The sequence below is a fragment of the Hoplias malabaricus genome, chromosome 2 (assembly GCF_029633855.1).
Source record: "Hoplias malabaricus isolate fHopMal1 chromosome 2, fHopMal1.hap1, whole genome shotgun sequence".
Taxonomy (NCBI): domain Eukaryota; kingdom Metazoa; phylum Chordata; class Actinopteri; order Characiformes; family Erythrinidae; genus Hoplias; species Hoplias malabaricus.
Genome location: NC_089801.1, coordinates 66,821,859 through 66,843,550, shown reverse-complemented (window position 1 = coordinate 66,843,550; position 21,692 = coordinate 66,821,859). Strand labels below are relative to the sequence as shown.

Sequence of the window (21,692 nt, the reverse complement as noted above, 5' to 3'; positions counted from 1 at the left end):
TCCTGGTAGATGGCTGCTTTGACCTTGGACCTCAGAAAACACAGTGGACCAACACCAGCAGATGACATGGCACCCCAAACCATCACTAACTGTGGAAACTTTACACTGGACCTTAAGCAACGTGGATTCTGTGCCTCTCCTCTCTTCCTCCAGACTCTGGGACCTTGATTTTCAAAGGAAATGCAAAATTTACTTTCATCAGAGAACATAACTTCTGACCACTCAGCAGCAGTACAGTCCTTTTTGGAAACGAGTGGCTTCACACAAGGAATGCGACAGCTGAAATTCATGTCCAGCTGCAGTCCAGTCTTTGTGAATCTCCACCATATTTTTAAATGGGTTTTGTTTCATAGTCCTCTGCAGGATGTGGTTATCCCTTTTTGCTTGTACACTTTTTCTACCACATCTTTTCCTTCCCTTCTCCTCTCTGTTAATGTGCTTGGACACAGCTCTGTGAACAGCCAGCCTCTTTAGCAATGACCTTCTGTGTCCTGTCCTGCTTTTGTAAGGTGTCAATTGTTGTCTTTTGGACAATTGTCAAGTCAGTCTTCCCCATGGTTGTGGAGCCTACAGAACTGGACTGAGAGACCATTTAAAGGCCTTTGCAGGTGTTTTGAGTTAATTTGCTGATTAGAGTGTGGCACCAGGTGTCTTCAATATTGAACCTTTTCACAATATTCTAATTTTCTGAGATACTGAATTTACTCAGATTTTCTGAGTTTTCATTAGTTGTATCATCAAATTAAAAAGAAATGGAATGGAATTATTGAAATAAGTTATTTCAAAATAACTTTTTCATGATATTCTAATTTTATGACCAGCACTTGTATATGCTAATGAATGTATATATGTAATGAATGTTGCTTAAGGATAAAAGAGTGTGAGGACTGTAAAGGTGATTGGGGTTTGCATTATAGACACATCTATAAATGTGTCAAAGCACAATAATTTCTTTAGTTAACTTGATGCATATTTTATATTGCATGTTTTATTTGTCTGTGCTAATGATGCTAACATCGTCACTACACTAACAAACACTCTCCTATCAGGCTTTATTCTGCACACTGATGAATGGGTATGGGTCTGTTGGAGAGACACACACACACGGACAACCTGCTACCATTCCATCCCCCAAATAACACACACATGGTTTGAGTGTGTGGGTGTCAGTATGATTTGTTCATGTGTAGGAGTGTTGTTAATGGCAGACTCTCTCTCTCTCTCTCTCTCTCTCACACACACACACACACACACACACACAGCATCAGTTTTCTCCAAAGCAGCTGCACCTACACACACGCACTCCATGTGCATGTGTGATTTAAGACATATGGCAGCTATGTGTCTTGGAGTGTGCTCTTCTGTCCTCATCTCTAAAAAAAGTATCCCTGACCCCCTAGTTGAAGTGAGCACAAAGAGTTTGTGTGTGTTTTTATACACTCATGTGGAGTGTGTTGGTTTAGCTGGCTGTAGTTTTGGATCTCCCACTAGTTTTAGCTCCATGTGGATGAGAAGATATTTGTGTTATGATTAACTCAGTAGCTGAGGTTGTGTAAACCATGGAGGGAGGGAGAGTATGATCTGAGTAAATTATAACATTCTGTTTGCTGTCTAAGGGAATCTACTCAAAGGTTCACACTTTCCTTGGATTTATGGCAGACAAAAGATTCCAACACGAGCTGCATGGTCTGAGAATAAAAAAAAAACTCTACTTCTACTTAGATCTTTCTGAACTGAACTATAGAACTATGTTCAGTTTAGGGCTGGACAATAATTATTTATATATATATATATATATTGTTTTAATGTGATTTTTCAACACATTTTCATTATTTCAATAGGCATTATTTACAGCACCTGTTACTGACTGACGGTCATGGTGAATACAGGTTGAGTAAACAATGCTTAAGGTTACCACCACCATAGCTGGCGTTTCCAAAGCCTGCTGTTCCTGTTATTGACGGTGGTCTGTGATGTCACCAGCTACATTTCAGCAGGAGAGGTGGTAGCGGTAAATGAACCAGGTACCAATGACCAAAAAGCAAGTAGATTTGAGTAGTGTAGGTACCATGCAGTGAAAAAGTCAAAATGGTAGGTCCAGATAATTTCACTGAGATATGTGACATGCCCCAAGAGAACAGTGCATGCTTTAACCTTGACCCTGAAATATTTGTCCTGTGATGAAATATTTCTCTTGATTTGTGTGGTCTAAGATGACAGCACCCCCATTTGAAGGGCATGAGGGGTCATTGAATGTATTGATGAAGATGAAACCTGTATAAATCTTTTTCAATAGCATTTGCAGCCACTAGATCCCTGTCTATTTATACACTTATAGTAGATTTTGTACTATTTTGAGCGCCTCGCCGCAGTCCAGGTGTTGCATCTTGTACAGTATATGCCAAGCCAATGTGAAGTTCTTCTGGTGATTTTGACAGTATGTTGTTTCTGTTTGAAATTCACAAATTACTGATGACTAAAATTAGTAGGATTAATTGGATCATATAAAGTCTTGGTCTGATTTCATCTGTGAGCTTCCAAGTTTTTGAAAGCCCCAATTTCTGCAGTTATCTTTCTGGTGTTTAAACACATAGATGAATTAAGATATGAACACACACACACACACACACACACACACATCCCTCTGATCTCTTCTCTGGATCAAAGATGAGGTCTTTTTCAAAGGTAAAATGACACGCTTGCTTCCACAGGGAGCTCTGCTATTTGAACAAACAGAATGAGCAAAGACTGATCAAGGAAAAAACATGGTAGATGGGGGCATGACCTTCCAAATTACATTGTTTTGAAAAAATGTCCTATTTGTCTTTCAAATCTTAGTAATATATTTTTCACTTTTTATTTATTAATTAATTTATTCATTCATTCATTATCTGTAACCCCTTATGCAATTCAGGGTCGCGGTGGGTCCAGAGCCTACCTGGAATCATTGGGCGTAAGGCGGGAACACACCCTGAAGGGGGCGCCAGTCCTTCACAGGGCAACGCAGACACACACACACATTCACTCACACCTACGGACACTTTTGAGTCGCCAATCCACCTGCATCGTGTGTTTTTGGACTGTGGGAGGAAACCGGAGCACCCGGAGGAAACCCACGCGGACACGGGGAGAACACACCAACTCCTCACAGACAGTCACCCGGAGCGGGAATCGAACCCACAACCGCCAGGCCCCTGGAGCTGTGTGACTGCGACACCTACCTGCTGCGCCACTGTGCCGCCACTTTTTATTTATTTATTTTTAAATATGACAGTATAATTGATTAACTTTAAACAAACAAAAGTGTGGCATATGACCTTTTGTGCAGCACAGAATAACTTTCAATTAACAGCGACGTTCACAATTTTAATCAGAAACAATTTTTATAAAATTCTGACAATGTTTTCTCACTCCAGTTGGTTTGCATGATCGAAACCTAATGTGTTTACGAAGCCACCCTCAGGCTTTTTTTCTGAGCTAATGGCAGGGAAAGGGAATCTGGTGGATTTTAGACAACAAAAAGACTTCCAAACGTTGAAAAGCATGAACCAAGGTCTTATGTTTCATTTTAAAATTTGGTTTAAAAATATTAATATTGACAAAACCAATAGGTTTATGTTTGATGGTGATGTCATGTTTCTTATTTGTTCTTGGAAGTTTTTCAGTGAATTTTATTGTGTTCATATAAATATCGGGATTATATTGTGATGTGAATTTATATGTGGAATATCTTCCAGCCCTAGTTCACTCCCCAAAAAAAAAAAACAGCAGGTGAAAACAGGTTGAGTAAACAATGCTTAAGGTTACCATTGTACTCTGTTCCATCTACAGCAAAAATAAATCAATTTTTTTCACCTATGGAGCAGGAACAGACTCTAAATTCGCAAGAGAGCTAACTGCATGAAAGCAAACAGACTGAAAGTTCAACGAAACTAAACTTTAGTTACAAATAAATTTCTGTGGAAATGAAGCAGTGAATAAAAGACTTATAGACATGTTAAACTTCAGCCACATTACTTAGCATTTTTTGCATTTTGATGGCAAATTAAATAAGTGAAAATGTGGTCTTTTGCTCAGTACCATATGCAAAACTGTCTTTATGGTCTTTGTGGCAAGAGTTGAGGTGACTTTTATTGTGACATCTTAAAATTCAGAAATAAATCCAAGTCATTGCAGGTTTCCTGCAGTTTTTTCCCCCCATATTCATATTGCGTAACTAACTGCAGCAGCGCACACCCACTTTAAAACATTTTTAGTGACCTGCTGTCTCACCGAGATCAGTGTAATGTCCTAGAAAGCACACACACTCATGCTGACTCACCCCCTTATATGTGCTTAGCTCCAACTGAGCTGTTATTAACTTATTGTACAGTAGAGGGTGCTCCTCCATTACCATAAACCATCATACTGTCTGCATCAAAGCCAAAACCCAGACTGCTCTCCCCGCCCAACTTGAATATAGGATTACAGGCATATGTCTGATTTCCGTGTGTGTTTGCAGAAACCCTTTTTTGGAATAATATTAGTTGTGTCGGGGGGCTTAATCAAAGCAGTGAATTCTGAACATGATTTATCTGTTGTCAGTGAGCTATTGATACACGTTAAGGTCATGCTCCTGTCATTAGGATGATTTCAAGGTGCAGCATTGAAGGTGATGTTCTGGAGCCAGGGGTTGCCATGGTGACTACAAGGAGTGATAAAGGACCTTTGTATGAGAGCCGTCAGCAGTTGCCATAGCAACTGTGCCAGTCTTAAGAGACATTGCGAGGGTTACCATGCCAACCATGTTACACCCTTCCAGTTGGCAACCTCCAAATGGCCACTGACATTGCTCAGAGGGTCCTACAGGGTTTCTCTCAGTGTTGTCCCCATCCCTCTCCATGGACCTGTAGGGCATGATCCAGGTTTCTGTGTGTCTTTATGTCGGCCAAATATTTGTCCAAGACCAAAATGAAAAAGCTGGAAATTTTGCCCTGTGTAAATGTCCTTGTTTCTTCCCCTGTACCATCTTGACCATTGCTTTTGTGGCCTTGAGAAAGAACACTGAACCTGCTGTTTCAGAGTGTACTTGCAGAATTAAATAAATATAAGCCTTTAGTGCAGTGGTTACCATGGAGACTGTTCACAGGATGACCGTGACAGATTGATAATGCATAGGAAATGAGAGCGAACTTTGTGTAATGCGTTTATGTGAGATGGGTGCCTTGAAGTCGCCATGGTGACCGGAGATAAGGTTGTGGCTTGACATGTGGACGAATTAAAAGGCTATCACACAATGAGAGTAACTAATTTGTTTGTGTGTGACAGATGGAGCAGGTGTCAGATGACGAGTTGGACCACGCTGCAGAGGAGGACAGCGATAAGGAAGATCAAGACTTGGATAAAATGTTCGGCGCCTGGCTGGGAGAGCTGGACAAACTCACACAGGTAACACTCACACCCACACACGCATTCTGTCTGTATGATATTGCCAAAATGCTATACAGCTATATCCGCTTTATGTTCTATATGTTCTCACAATATATTTTCTCTCTCTTTTTGTTGTTCTGTATCTAGAGTCTGGATGATGGACGTCCAGGAAAAGTGCAGAAAGCCCCGCTCAGAGAAGAGACCAACCTGGCCAACTTCTCCTACCGATTTTCCATGTACAATATCAATGGTCAGTGCACACACAGGCACATAAAACACAATTTTATGTAGTGTCTTGTAAATATGCACATGTTGCATAGCTGGATTATCATATAATATTTTTCCCAGTGAGTGTTTTGGCTTAAGGTGTTTCTTCATTATTATTATTATTATTAATATTATAGCAAATTTATTCTCATTCATCTCTACAGAAGCCATAAATCAGGGTGAGACAGTGGACCTGGACGCTCTGATGGCTGACCTGTGCTCCATTGAGCAGGAACTCAGCACCATTGGAAAGCCCTCCTCTGTCCGGCAAGTAGACCCCAAAACACGGCAGCGTCACGGTCCAGGGCGCTCAGCCAGTGCACGGCAGGCAGGGGGCAGCAATGGTGGGGGTAGCAGTGGGGGGAGTGCCTGCAGCAGCACTCGTGCTTCGCCTGCTAACACCATCCGAGGAGGCACAGGCCAGGTAGTGCTATAGCATATGACCAGCTATTACTTTATGTGTAATGTGTAATATTGAAGATTAGTGTATTGAACCATCAGTATTAACTACTGATAATACTTTGTGTAGCCCCACAGTCAATCCCGCGCCATAGCCTCCAATTTCTCACTGGACGACATCACAGCCCAGTTGGAGAAGGCTTCACGTAGCATGGACGAGGCGGCTCGGCAAACCTCAGAGTCTTCCTCACCATCCTCGTCTTCATCTTATTCATCCGCCACGCTGCGGAACCCCAAGGTTAACTCCCAGCACCACCGGCGCACAGGGTCCGTGGGTGCGGTCAGCGATCAGGAGGCTCACTCATCTCGCTCCAGTGTTAACTCCGCCTCCGCCTCCAGCATGGACTCATTGGACATGAGGGGGCAAGAGGGGGAGGGGCCTGGGACAGTAACAGCCTCTACACAGCCGAACCAGAACCAGACAAGTACAGAGGTAACATGCATATACACGTGTATACATGTGTGTTCACACATGTGCTTACTGAAATACTCACTCTCACACCTGTCCAACACACACCTTTGCATTTGTTCACATCGTTCAGTGCCAGTTTCATGTTTTTTTTTTACTTTTTTTTTTTTGTTTATTTATTTTCTCACGTCTGTTCTCATTGGTAACATTGGTGGTGCCCAATTTTAATAGTTAACAAGTCATTTTTGAAGTGTTATCGATGGAAGTTTCATAATTTTAAAGAAAGTAATCACAACATTGGGTTCTAACAATTACAAAAAACAAATAAGTAGTTAACAGGAAATTATCAGTTGTTTAATGGATATAAACAAAAAATGGACAACAGCAAATGATGTGAGAAAACCATCAGCTTCTAGAGAACAGGCCCCGAAAGACTAGTCTCTTAAAGAAAGGCAAAACAGCAGGACGCCTTTTTTACAAATTACCCTATTAGTATTAGTATACATCTGTTGTATACTAAAGATTTAGCTGCAAATAGTGGTGTCCTGTTTAGTACAGTTGTGTGTGTGTGTGTTTAAACACAGCCCATGTTGAGAATCCATAATCAGGCTTTTTTCCAGGCTTAAATTCCCTTGTAAGCAACAATCCATCAGCACAAAGGAAAGTAAACCAGATGTAAAGGACTTATGCTTACACACACACTCTGAAGCGCACATACAAACACACAAAGCACTTACTGGGAGTAATAGGAAAAGTTAGAAAGGCATTTGTAAGAGAATTTGCTGGGATAATGGCTTAAAACCAGCTTGGCTTTTGGATGTAGTAGCTAATGCCAAGTCATTTTTCTAAAGAGTTTAACACTCAACAGTAAGAAAGTCATGCGTGGGGCACAAAGAAATTAATTTTGATCCGTAAAAGGAAACGAGAATTTTCTTAAACCACAAATGGGTTACAACAATAAAAGCATCAGAGATAGTCAAGTGACACACTGCCATTTGAGGATCCGTTCTGCTAAAGAGCTACAATAAAGATGACTTGTGACTTAAATACCTATCTGACTCTTCTGTGCTCTCAGAGGAGAGGAAGGAGTGTGCTGCGGTTTTCTGGAATGTCATGATGTCGATGGTTTTATTGAGTTCAGCCTGGAGTCATTAAACAGCTGACAGCCTAGATTTGCTCATCCAACACACTAATATGTGTACACACACACACACACTTTTTCCTTTGTAGGAGTAGTGAGAATTTACGTTGAAAGAAGTGATGCAATTTAAACAGTCAAAAGCCCTGTTCAGATGGGATTAGATCAACCTGTGGACATGGGGTAAAACACAGGGGGTCCTCGATTTACGACGTTGACCCGTTCCTACGTCGCGTCGTAAACCGATTTTCGGTGTAAGTCGGAACATACGTACATAATGTACGTAAATAACATACTGTAAGCACTTATCCTATCCTAACACCTATCCTCCTCGGTCCTGAGCCACGTAACCGTGTATTCTTCCGCCACGCACACCACACACGAAGTTCGCGTTACGACGTTCACGACGCAAAACCACTTAAGTCAAAACAAGGCTTTATACAGTAAATGGGAGATGTGTCGTAACCACGAAACATCGTAACTCGGCACTGATGTAACTCGAGGACCTCCTGTAATTATTACCGGAGTATTTCTGTAGTTTTAATCTCATCCGAAAAGACCATTTTAGTCATTTTCCTTGAGGTCCCATTCCTGTTTCAGGAAAGAATCCTGAGCTTTTTATCTACTGTAATGGTCAGTAATAACCCCAGGTTGTATTAATCCAGTGTGAATTGACATGTGGGTGCATATTCCTTCATATCCCTGGGTAAAGCAGTTTTCCACAGGTTTTCTTGAGAATGGAGGCGATAGAGGAGGCGTTTAGTGATGTAATGTACAGTTCAAGTCTAAGCTCAGCTGTTGAACTACACACCATGCTTAAATCCAGAATATGACCCCTCAGTGGACAGAAAGGTTGTTAGCTATTGTTACGTTTTGGACACCCTAGCAGCATGTTATTATCATGTATCGTACTGATTAAGTTGCCATTAATTTTCCAATAATAATCCAATGAGTCACACACATATGGCAGAGACACTGCTGTTCTGGGGCCAGTAAAAATAGCCCAAGGGACGTGATTAAAGCTCTTCTGGGACACCTTCTGTACTACAGTGTTGTGTTATAATGAAATATAATTGAAAGGGTAATTTGATTTGAAATTCCGTTATTAACTACATAAAATGTTGCTATAACTACAAGGCTACTAAAATATCCAGGATATGGCACCGACCATAATGCAGGTTATACATTATGTTCCAGACCTTGGCTTGAGAAAATTTAACTGGACCTTAATAAATTTTAATTAATTACCCCTGTACTAGATAAAGTCTTGAGAGATGGATATTTCGGTGGGAGGGCTGTTTACAGAACAGTGTAATAACAGTAGTTCTGCAGTGACTAAGGCACCCTGTGTGATGATGAGGCATAAATCGAGTAGCTTCTCCCATCTGTTATTTTTCACCAAGATTTCTGTCCAGTGCAAATCCACAATAAACGACTGATGTCTTTTGGTAAAATTACATTATTCCACCTCCCCACATAAAATTAATCCCATCTGAAGAGGGCTTTAGGGTTAGCTACACACACACACACACACACACAAAACCCATGCTAGAAGGCAAGTCACAATGACTCTGGTGCAGTAAATCAAGTTACCCGTTGTGATTTTACTCTTTAACTGAAGCCAAATGGAATTTAGCAGGCCTTGTAGTAAGATGTAATTTTCTATGTGTGTGTGTGTCCGCCAGCCATTCTTGCATGGTTTTTGTGAATTGTAAGTGACGTTCTTAATTCACCAAGTTGTCATACATTTGTAATTTTAATTACCATGGCAGATCATACTAATTAACTAACATTAGCATGGTAATTATGATCACAGGATTATGGGACTGCATGCATTGAGTGGACATTTACATTGACAGCATGAATTTAATGTAAATGCACTGATTGGTTTGGCATGAAAAATGTGTTTGGATTTTAACTTGCTTTACTTGATTTTGTTTTATTTTCCAGTGTGGTATCGCTGCTTGTACACATATGCTGCTTTAAAGGGGGATGATTTCTAAAACATAATAAATGCGTTAGTGTCAGCTTGGTTTTAAATAGCAGACTTCAGACAATGTAAATTCAGCCTCAGTAGATTTTTACAAAAATGTTACTTATGTTTCTTTTTGCAACGTCTCATAAGTTTGCAGAGATTTGTGAATTTTCTGTTATGTTTGTGCATGCGGGGTAACTAAAATAAGGTGCTGTGATGAGTGTTTCAACAAGAGATAGGTAGGAGTAGAGGTAAGCTTACAGTTGCTAAATACAAATGAGACATTAACCTTTGTAAACTTCTTTTACATGTTCCCTCACCTGCCTGCATGCATGCCTTCACCTGTTTGTCTGTGATGTCACCACTTGGCTCCTCCCCTTTCCCAGCATGCATCACTGAGAAAAGCCAATGGTAACAATGCCAGACGGCACCTAGACTTCACCTCATTCGAGGGAGAAGTGGATCAGTACACTGTAAGTGTGTGTATGTGTTGTGTGTTAAAGGTTTCTAATTGCCTTTAATCAGGACATTGACACACTAGTTTTCAGAAATCATTCTTGATTCTTGTACAAGGCAAATGCTTAAGGAAGTAAATTTTTACTTGCTTTTCTAAAATAAGACTTTGAAAAAATGTGTTTAAAAAAAACGGGTTTTTGATGTTTCAGAAAATTCCACCAAGGAAATTTCAAAATGATATCACGAAAGCCTACTGATTATCATGCGTCAGCCACACCCATTTATGCTAGCGTTTTAAGAAGCGTTTCAATTTAGACTATTAAGGGAAGGTTGGAACGGAGGAGCAAGAGCTTTACACAGGCAGTCAGAGCAAAGCTCATTTGCATACATCAGTCTTTAGGGCACAGTAACAGTCTGATCTAACCTAACAAATACAAAGAGATTGGAAATGGTTCTGCAGACGTTAATTAGAACTGTTTATGCTACATAAAATGAGATATTAATGGGCATTAATAGAACAGATCAAATGCTGTAAATTAACGTTCTGTACACTCCCAGTAAACAATTAGCCGTTGATTCAACGTTGAAATAACGTAATGACTGCCATCTAATCAACATTCTCTTAAGGTTGAAAATGAAAGTTGAAAAGACGTCCAAACACAGACATTGAAAAGATGACTATTAGACGTATTTTGGACGTCCATTGACGTTATTAATTGGTCCCGAAATAAATTACTTGTATAAAACGCGCTTGGACGTCCACTGACGTTATCGATTGGTCACCACTTAATCAACTTATTAAGATGGATATTGGACGTCCATTGACGTTTAATATATGTCCTTGACGGACAGACTACTTTTAGACCTATTTTGAACGTCCAGGGACGTTCCTTGTTTCATGGGCTTCTAGGTCTAAATGTTTAAAAATATTTTCTTTGTTGTTTCTTTTTTCTTTCACTTTTACAAATGTTCTGTTTATACATTAAGTTTTAATCATGTTTTATTTTCAGATCTCCCTTTCCTGTTTCTCTTTAATGAGATATAAATCTAATCATCATTTTTACCATTCAGTTATTACACCACAATCAGTATGCGCCTCGCTTTCACACTGTTTTTATTTGATACAAATCACCTGCACATTTTCTGCATTGATTAGATCATGGATAATGATCATTTTTGCACTCACTGATCTTGATCTTGTTTTTTCTTTTCCTTGCTGTTATAAAGCACTCATACCTGGACAGGGAAACCTCCCTGATTCTCAAAAGCATTGCAGGAAAGCCCTCTCACCTGCTGACCAAGGTGATGCCTCCCACTTTCTCTGCCTCCTCTTTCCCCCTCCCCTCTGCATGCCATTGGTCTATGCATTCGTTTAAGCCTAACGCCACTCTGTTTGCCACCTATGTCCATGATTCCTAGCTCCTAGATTCATCTGATTTATGTAGCTCCTCTACAACTTTCTCTGCATCTGCCATGCCCACTTGCTTGAAACCCTCTTCCCTTTTCTATCTCTTTTCACAGGTGTATTTAGACAGTAAATGTCAAAATTTCCTTTTTATGCTGACATGAAACCAGTTCAACTAGTCACAGTACATGCACTACTTTAGTCCAGACTACACTACTGCCATTAGGCTCGTCTTAGCTGGTCTTAGATCCGCATGAAAAGGGAATTTCTGCTCGGTTTCCTGAAAAGTTCTGTAGCAGATAGATCATTATAAAACAACTTAGTGATAATCACTTTGAACAATCACTAATAAAAACAAACTCTGCTACAGTGTTTTGGGATCCTGTTGCTAGCGAATAATAGTCAGATGTTATAAGCTTCTCTGCAGTATGTGTTTTTGTATCTGGCTTCAGTTCTTGAATTCAGGTTGTAACCACTCTGATTGCAGAGAACTGATCCTGGGTTTAATCTGCACGAATGTACAAGAATTGATTTATCATGTGAAAATATCTTTAGAATATGTATATGACCACACAATAATGTGTATTTCACACCAACAGGAGGTGAACTAATTTTCATGAATACTTTACAAAAGAACACACTCTCCTAATAAATCTAAGCGTTTGGGGAGGGCGGAGTTCAAATATTTATTCAAAGGATATATTCAAAGGATTAGTGAGTGTATTACCAAAAATGGAAAATTCAATGGATCTTTTGCATTCTAGTGTTTGTTAGAAATTTTAGATACAAGATATGGACACAGAACATGTGTTTGTTGATCCAGCATCTCGGAAAGTTAGAATTTTAGGAGTTTTATTTCCCCCAAACAATTAATTTAGGCTGCACTTTCATAACAAAATTCACTGTCAATGTACTCTGTTTTATAAGATAAGGGAAAATAGCCTGGGTCGTCGTCTGTACTACGCACTGATATCCCTTTGACTGATGGCTGTTTTAATCCAGTTAGTGCACATCATTAAAATATGATGTTTTACAGGTTTGCTGTGTGTACTTTGCATTCATATGGAGCTATATTTGGTGCAAAACTCCTGAACACCTGTGACAGTGAAATTTGTAGTTGTAGAAAATAGCCATACTTGTGTATCGATGAATTTGAAGTCACAGAGAAAATCTCTTCAGAAGTTGCAAACCTGTAGATTGCTTCCTCTTCCACAAATACAACTTTGCAGATTCTTCACTGCAGGTGCACAAATCCAATTCTACACAAACAATTACAAAAATATTATGCGCTCACAGTTTTGCTACAGTTGCAACGGGGAATATGGTGCAAAACATATTCATGCACTTGTATAAAACATGCACAAAAGTTGCACGTTTGCAGACCAGTATGTTATGTGCAATGCGAGTTACACACCTGTATTTCCTTTACTTTTGTGGGGGGAGATATTTGTCTTGCACAAACACTAGTCAATGACTAAACCGGCTCAAATCTGCAACTACGAGCCTCAAATGCTGTATATTTCACTCACACATGACAACTTCCTCAAGCTCTCACTTGCAATAAGTATCTCAGTCAGTGTGGTGCAAAACTCATTTGTGCATCTGTAAAGCCAGAAAAAGGCACTGTTCAGAGATCAGTGAATCCTTCTGTGAAAAATAAACATAGAGGACAGAGGGTAGAAAATCGAATGGAAAATGGGAAATTACTCTCTATCAGATTTCTGATGGAAAACTTAAAGTGGGATAGATATAAAACAAGGAAAGTTCTCTGTGTGTTTCTGGGGCTGTGCTCTGGGCGACTTAAGCCACATCTACTGTGCTGTTCACATAGCTTGTGTCTGTTTTAAACAGGACATAGCCATGGAATAACTGATAGAGTCATGACTAATTCACTGTTTACAGCAGTTCAGAGTGACATATGATACATATTTGGTAAGAGTGTTGTTGGGTATGATTTTATATTAAAATTGCGCCGCAGAATTTGCTTGCAATCCGAGACTGAGGTTGTAACTGTTAAGTTGTATTTGTGGAAGAGTAAAAAATCTACAAGTTTGCAACTTCTGAAGAGATTTTCTCTCTGACCTTAAATTCATTGATTGGTTTTGCACCAAATATACCTTCAACCATCCTTTTTAACCATATTTTAGGCTATGTCTGGAACATGGCCGCCATATTGGATCAAAGGCAAGTATTTCCAATGGGACGGTGGTCATGTAGCATATCAAAAAAATAAAAAGGATGTCCTGCAACTTTTGACTCACACTGTGTATACAGTACTGTGTAAACATCTCTAAGTTTACAGGATGTTTAGTTTTGTAAAAACAATAACAAAAGGATATATAACAGTATATGTATCTGAGATGTTGGTCTGGGTAACTATGCTTGGGGTCCGTTAATGATTGTTTGTATACGCATATGTTAATCTTAAGTGCATTTGTAGACAATGTCGTGTGATTGGCTCACAGGGCAGAGATTCCACAATAGACTTCTCTAATCCTCTTACCAGTGAATTATCTCTCTTTTTCTCTCACACTCAAAAACATGCATACTAATGTGATCAGTGAGTTCTTATGAAATTCAGAAAGACTACATATTCATTTTCAGCCTTTCTGCTTTGGTTAGGTTTAGATATTTTTTAGATATGTTCAGACTAAAGTTTGTCAAATTGTTCGGAATTTAAGAAACACATTAGCGCAGAGGCATTACCCACATTGGATGTCTGGTTCTCATAGCCAACCCTTAAAGTTCTTACTGTAGCTTCCTCTTAACATACCAACTTTAAACAACTCAGTCATTTTGTTTACATTTGAAATATTTAAATAGAGAAATGTTGGAAAATTATTTTTAGCTTCACATAACTAAGTTGTTATAAGTTGATTTCCTTACATGCATAAGGATGTAATTATAATCCATTTCCCATGTTGCCAAGTCTACACAAACATTTGTTTAAGCGGTAGCACAGGATTGTGGGTAAAAAATAAATTATTAAACGGTGGCTACTCTACCATGTTTCACCATTAAATGTGTTTAACCTTGAGGCATTTTAATCACGCTGGTGAAAGAAAAGAGTTCCATAGCACAGTTAATGCAGTTTACAGCAAATATAAGTAAATTGTCATCGTATGTTGTTATTTTGTTAGCCACATTAGCATTCTTAACCAATTTATTACTTTAAAATTATCTTTTAATTTCAGTCTTTATTGACTGTGTGCTTACTTGTAGGAAGTCAACCACTGAGTGAATGTTGTGCTGCAGTTAAATCCCAGTAGTTGATTGGTTTGTGTGTCAGTGTTTCAGCTTTCCGGAGATTATAGTAGCGCATGCATATTTCAGAACACACACTCATTGAATATGCAGCCACTAAAATGGAGGCTAAATGCTGTTCAGCAACTTCAGACTCAAAGAGAATTGAATAACTCTTAAATCTGTGGGTTTATTGAGCTGAATGCCTTCATCTGGATTTCTGGTGTTAGAGCCACAGTAGACATGGATGAACTGTTCGGTGTCATTTCTCAAATGCCTTCAGTGTAAGCCAGTTGTGTTTACATAAATAATGTGTTTATCTGGAATTTGATTGGCCATATAAATAGCCATATATGTAAGCCTAGCTTAGCCGTGTAGCCAATATTCTATACATGGATTTGCCACTTTCAGAGTCACAGCTCTGTAGAAGCAGGACATTAGGTAGCAGTTCACCTGAGCTGCAAATTTTCATTGAAACACTTGGATAAATTGAGGAGAAAGTGAGATGAAACTGGTTTCATTCATTCATTCATTCTCTATGAACATAGTGCAGTATGCAGAGACTTAAGACCGTACGGTGAATTACAGAATGTGGGGGAGAAAGAGGGGATGCGAGGGGGTAGAGGAAGGGAAGAGACTTCAAAGAGAATCTGAATCTTTTTATAGCAGGGTCTGCAAAGCCTGTTAGGAACATATTTCTGTCTCTCTCTCTCTCTCTCTCTCTCTCTCTGTGTGTGCAAGGGCTGAAGACAAAGCAGTAAACATTAAAGAAATGAGTATGAATGAATAGTGGCATTTGTTCCAGTAAATAAATTATTTAAGAACGAAACACCAGTGTAAAGTAGACCCAGATCTCTCCCCCACTTCAGTATTCCAGAGGGTGTGTTTCATTCTCCACAGTGAGATAAAAGCCAGGAAAGCTGTCTCGTCTGCACCTCTCTCTGATTGGTCTTCAGAAAGAAGGTCAGGGGAACAAGACCTCCTGATTGGCTGGAAAGGTGCAGAAGAGTGTTTTGGTTGGTGGAAAAGTACCAGCATGTTTTTTTGGATTGGCGTGGAAGGAGCAGAGGGGGGTTTCTTGTGTTTGTGAGAAGGATTAAAGCCCCGAGATGCAGCGTAGAGCCAGAAGCATACAGCTGTATGAGAGCAAGAGGGGGTGAGAGAGACTTGAAAACTGAAGAAAAAGCCTGAATAAAATACAGATAGAGAGGAGAAAAGCTGGGGAGAGGTAAAAGAAATGGACCTAGAGATATTGAGAGGAAAAAGAAAGAAAAAAGACTCAGAGAACAGAGGAGTAAAAGAGAAAGGAGGAGAGTAAGAAAAGGTGTACAGACGGTGACCGAAAAAAACGAGAGGAGAAAAGGAAAAAGACATTTGGAGAATTTTGGAGGGGGGGAAAGATAATGAGGGTGAAAATAAGATGAAAGTAAAAGACAGAACTGAAATTGAGACTGTTTATAAAAGGCAGAAGAGTTGACAGAGTTTGAAGGAGAGACAAAAAGACCAAAAGAGAAAATGGCAAAAGAATCAAACGATTAGTAAAATTCAAACTGAAAAGATGATAGAAAGACAGACTAGAGCAGTGTAAGACAAAGAAAGAAAAGTGCAGAGACAAGTTGAGAGAGAGACTCTTGGAAAGATAAAGAGAAAGCTGAGAACAAAGGAGAGTGAAGGAGAGAGAGAGAGAGAGAGAGAGAGAGAGTATGTGTATAAAGAGACATACAGAGGGAGAGAGACCCCTTGTTGTATGGAAGAGGATCTCTCTCACACACACTCTCACTCTCTCTCTCCTCCCACTTCTCCAGTGCAGAGCTGTAGATTAGTGTTGTATATTCTGACGTCTGTATGTGTCTCCAGTTGTGTCAGAGATCATCTCCTTCAAGTGGGTCACGACACACACTCACACCTTCTCATCACTTGTTGGAAGCAACAGGACACACTGGTCTTCTTTCTAAATTTTGGTTGTTTCGCTGTGTGGATCTTCTAATGGAAGCCATGGCGCTGCTGGCTCGATTGATTCTTCGTGATCGGAGAGTATGCAGAGCGGCTCGTTTTTGTGCACCCTTGGGTTTTTGGTGAATCTTCCAGTCATGATCACCAGTCTGGTGCTTCTGTAGAGTGGACTCCTTATATCGGACCCTTACTCTGTCAATAAACAGCCATTGGTCAAAGGGTTAAAGAGGGACAAGAGTGACCTGAGCTCACACAAAGACACGAGCTGGTGAGGACAGATGATGGAAATGATGACCGCTTGTTGGAGGGGACAGGTAAGTGTGTGTGTGAGGGTGGTACAGGTGTTTGGTTTGGTCAGAGAGAATGAAAGGGAGACGAAATTACAATTCCGCCTGATTTTGAGACAGTAATTTCCAAAAATTACGCTCCTGTTGGTGTGAAGTTATTGTGTTTGTGTTGTCTGAAAGGGCTGCACATAAAACTCCCTAGGAACTGTGATTGGACAATATTACTCACCAGGATAGCACAAAAAGATAAAACGTCTGCAACATCTAAATTACAAACCCAATACAGATTTCATCTCTTGTGCATCTCTAGTATCTGCACGTGACTTTGTGTATTAATATGGTTTTGTCTGTAGGAGGAGCAGGCTGCCAAGGCAAAGGCTGAAAAAATTCGGGTGGCTCTGGAGAAAATTAAAGAAGCCCAGGTCAAAAAGGTGGGTGTGGCCAGTCATGTGTGTGTACAATAAGTGTTTTAAAATATCAGTGACATGAGAACATTTTCTCTCCAATGTTATTTTATGCACGTAGCTAGTAATTTTGTATTGTATAGGTATTCCCATACGAATGATTGAAATATGTAGTCTTTCTTTTATTTTTCTACAATAAAAATAAATCATTAGAATAATTTTAAGAGGTCTGTAGTAGCTCTGGAGTGGATGATCTGTGAAGATATAATTTCCTCAGAACTCAGAAAACAATGCCTATGTAATTATAATGATTTTAACCACACACACATACACACACACACACACCTCTGCACATGTATGTATGTATATATATATGCATGTATGACTGTGTTTGTGTTTCTCCCTGAGGCTGAGTATATCCCCTACCTCAGTTCTGCACAGCATGGTGCATCTCACACATTCTGCAGAGACAGACAAGGAGTGAGATCTCAGCAGAAAATGGGTCACTGTGTGTGTGTGTGTGTGTGTGTGTGTGTGTGTGTATTTATTCAGGATTTTCTGGATGAGATACACCAACAAGGTTTTGTTGATAATCCACAGACATGCTGCATTCTTCAGTTTAGTCCTTTAGCCCTTTAGAGCTGATCTGAGAAGAGCCCTGTGTTTTAGGGCCAGTATAAAGGTCTGCGTCTCTCCATTGCACTGATTAGAACCAAGTAGTTTGACAAAAGCCACCAGGCACATCTTCACGCTGTGGAAGTGAATGAGGCTCAGTGTGGTGAATGGACCTCTATTACAGTGACTGACGCCTCTGTTGCTTTAATACGAATTTGGTGGAAACTGGTAGCTTTGAGTCGTGGTGTGGTGGAGCAGGGCCAAAATGGTGCAGACTGTAGCTCCCTTAATAAGCCTGCTGAGTAAAATGAATGGCATGGCCTTGATAAATGTGTTTAGACCGAGACTGATATTGTTTAGAAAGTGATTTAGTGCATAATGGAGTCTCCAAATTCACCAGTTTAATTCAGTGCCATTAGTTAATTTTTTAAATAAATATTTTACTTATTTAAATATGTTAGAATGGTGTATATACAAAAGAAAGGTAAGGTAAAGTCAATTTTATTGATTTTAAGATTTATTTGGAAAAAATATGTATATCAGCTGTTACCAATTTGAGATTTTTTTAAAATTGAACATACATTTAAATTAAAAAGTACTGACTAATATAGAGAAGAAATGCCTTAGTGAGTGCTTTATTTTAAACGGAGGCCATCAAACAATGTCAATTCAAGCTTAAAAAAAAAGTTACATATGGTTCTTGCTCAATTGTCTTTTCCAGTTTTTACTTTTTATACATTTATGGCATTTGGCAGACGGTCTTATCCAAATGCCTAATAATATGACAGCTCTAGGCAAATGTAGCGTGAAGAGTCTTGTCCAAGGTTCAAATCTACAATCTTCTTTGTAGAAAGCAGGCAGCAGTGTTGCCCACTTCTCTACACTACTCTAACCTCCATCAAACAGCTGATTTCATACGGATGAGTTTGTACCCACTCCAATTTCATTCCAAGTGTAGAAGTACATGTTGACAAGTTAAATTTCACCGTCTAAATGTATTATTCCAAAAAGATTCAGAATGGTTTATGTTTTTGTGTGTGAGAGAGACTGTCAGAGAGAGAGAGATTAGACACATGGAGTGCATTCTCAGTGTGCTGGTCTGGGAAAATTGCCACACACTGCTCATCTCCATATTACTGTGCGTCGGCCTATTCAACACTGCTCTCACTCTCAAAGGAGAGAAAATGGAGTGTGAAATGTGGGATACTTTTGAATAGGCCTGGGGTTTCTGCTTTTACATTATCCCTTATATATCAGTGATGACATTTTTACAGATAACAAGCAGTGCCATATATACACAGTTGGGTTGTGGGTTTTTAGATTTGTAGTAATCTACAAAACTTTGAATCCATTAATATATTTAAACATTTCATTACGTTGTCTGTCCATTATTAGCACAGTTTTAGCCTTATTCTCAAGTAATGTAATTCCACTGGGCATGGACAATGCTAACATTTAATAGTGTAGTCTTGTATATTTCCTTATAGCAAGTAATCAGCAGGTGAAGCTTGATATATATGGGGTGACCTCTTTGTAGTTCTGCAGTTTTTAGCCTGACACTGATTACTGTTACATGCTTGGAATCCAGTATGTCTCTGCAGTGTGTGTAGTTTGTTAGTCTAACAGCAATAACCCAGATTTTATTTCAGTAGGACACTGCATTATGTGTATTTTTTTTCAGTTGAGGCATAAAACTGGTGAATTTATAATCCCAGTGTGAATCAAAGTGCACATGTTGCAGAATCATACTGGATTAAACAAACTGGTATCTGCAGTGTTTAAATCACTTTGAATCTTTAGCCTGTATAGTTCTTGCACTCTAAGTAATATATGAGGAATTATTATACTTCTTACAGTAAAACGGTAATGAATGAGGAGTAATTTTAATCCAGCATGCATTTGCACTTTATTAAGTTTAACAGTAAAATTTTATGTTGTCATAACAAAATGGAGGGGGGGACTACTGCCGTACAGACTGACCAATTAAATGTTTACAGTGAAGGTTATCGACCAATAACGGTAGCTCTACAGTCAGACCGTCCAATCAGGAGATTTTAGGCTACTTCACCACACCCCCTTCTCACTCAAGCGGACCAATCGGAGTAGGGGAGGGCGGGACTAGTTTGTGAACGGACGTTTGTGAAATTCCGCCCGGACATTTTTTTAAGTATAAAAAAGAGGACATGTCCTGCTAAAAGAAGACGTTTGGTCACCCAAGGTAGTAATAATTCTGGAGTAAACTTATTTTTGTAAGTGCTAGAGCCCTCTTTCACAAGGCCTAAACACCTCTGTTCGTTCAGGCCACGTTCAAACGGTTTCATTCATTCGGTTTTTGTCTGCGTCCACACAAAAACAGATTTTTAGGTCACTGAAAACGGAGGGTTTTGAAAACGCTCTCCAGTGTGGAGAGATTTTTTTTTTGAAAACGCTGCTGTCCCTGTTCTCGTGTAGACGAAAGAAAACGGAGGTTTTCGGAAACACTGACGTCATACAGCGCGCCTGTCTCTGGCTGAAACGCAAACAGCTCCTCACTTCCTCTATAGCGAAATAAATAAATATTTAAACTGCAGTATGCATGCTGCTAGCACTAGATTTCAGATTTCCACATATAAATAAATATACATTTTTCTGTATTAAAAATATAACATGCATTATTACGATGCATTCAGTAATTTAATGACTTGCACAGTGCACTACGTAGGGAGTATTGAGTGATTTGGGATTAAACCTGTTTCATTCATGCGTCGTTGTGTTTTGATGACTCTTTTTTTAAAGGTACTATTGCCTTCTAGTGGACTGGAATGATAATGCAGCCGTTTTTTTTTGTTGTTGTCTGGATGGGGATACTTTCAAAAATGGAGAGAGGAAAATCTCGGTTTTTAAATATAAACATCCCAGCCATGATTTTTCAGTCTAGACTACATATGACAATTTGAGTGAACCACAGATCATTTACCTCCTCCAAACTGACCACTCAGATCCCAACAGTTTACACAAAAGCCAGCTCCAGCAGTGATTTAGAACAGAAGGCATGTGTTCAACACAAACCTCATTCTTAAAGTAATTTGGCTCTGAGGTCATACTCTGATTCATTGCTTCTTCCTGTTGTTCCTCAGCTGGTGATTCGCGTGCACATGTCAGATGAAAGCTCAAAGACCATGATGGTGGATGAGAGGCAGAGTGTGAGGCAGGTGCTGGACAGTCTTCTGGACAAATCCCACTGCGGATACAGTCCAGACTGGGCCCTGGTGGAGACCATCCCTGAGCTGCAGATGGGTAAGTATGCATGCACATTATGTTCATAGTTCTTGCCTTTATGTCAGTTAACTCTAACTCTGCCTCTCTCTCTCTCTCTCTCTCAGAACGTATATTTGAAGACCACGAGAACCTAGTGGAGAATCTCCTAAACTGGACGAGAGACAGTCAGAACAAGCTCATGTTCATTGAGCGCATTGAGAAATATGCACTCTTTAAGAATCCCCAAGTGAGTATTTAGAGACACACTCTTTTCACATCACAAGCTTTCTCTAATGTTCTCTAATGTAACTCCAGGTGAGAAAACAGCTGTTCCAAAATTATTTACAGTCATATGTAAAGCTTTGGATAACCCTGGTCAACAGAACATAGTTTCTCCTGGGGTGCCCAGACTGTTGCATCTCTCTCTCTCTCTCT

At 39.6% G+C, this 21,692-nt stretch overlaps 1 protein-coding gene across 1 annotated transcript in view; it reads left to right on the top strand.

The window, feature by feature from the left end:
- Positions 1-21,692, top strand: part of raph1b (Ras association (RalGDS/AF-6) and pleckstrin homology domains 1b) — a 60,716-nt gene that overhangs the window by 30,398 nt on the left and 8,626 nt on the right. The window contains exons 3-11 of the mRNA XM_066655624.1: positions 5,308-5,427; positions 5,557-5,659; positions 5,841-6,100; positions 6,206-6,568; positions 10,044-10,130; positions 11,341-11,415; positions 17,355-17,432; positions 21,137-21,296; positions 21,383-21,504. Coding sequence (XP_066511721.1) covers positions 5,308-5,427; positions 5,557-5,659; positions 5,841-6,100; positions 6,206-6,568; positions 10,044-10,130; positions 11,341-11,415; positions 17,355-17,432; positions 21,137-21,296; positions 21,383-21,504 — 1,368 coding nt within the window. The remainder of the gene's footprint in view (positions 1-5,307; positions 5,428-5,556; positions 5,660-5,840; positions 6,101-6,205; positions 6,569-10,043; positions 10,131-11,340; positions 11,416-17,354; positions 17,433-21,136; positions 21,297-21,382; positions 21,505-21,692) is intronic.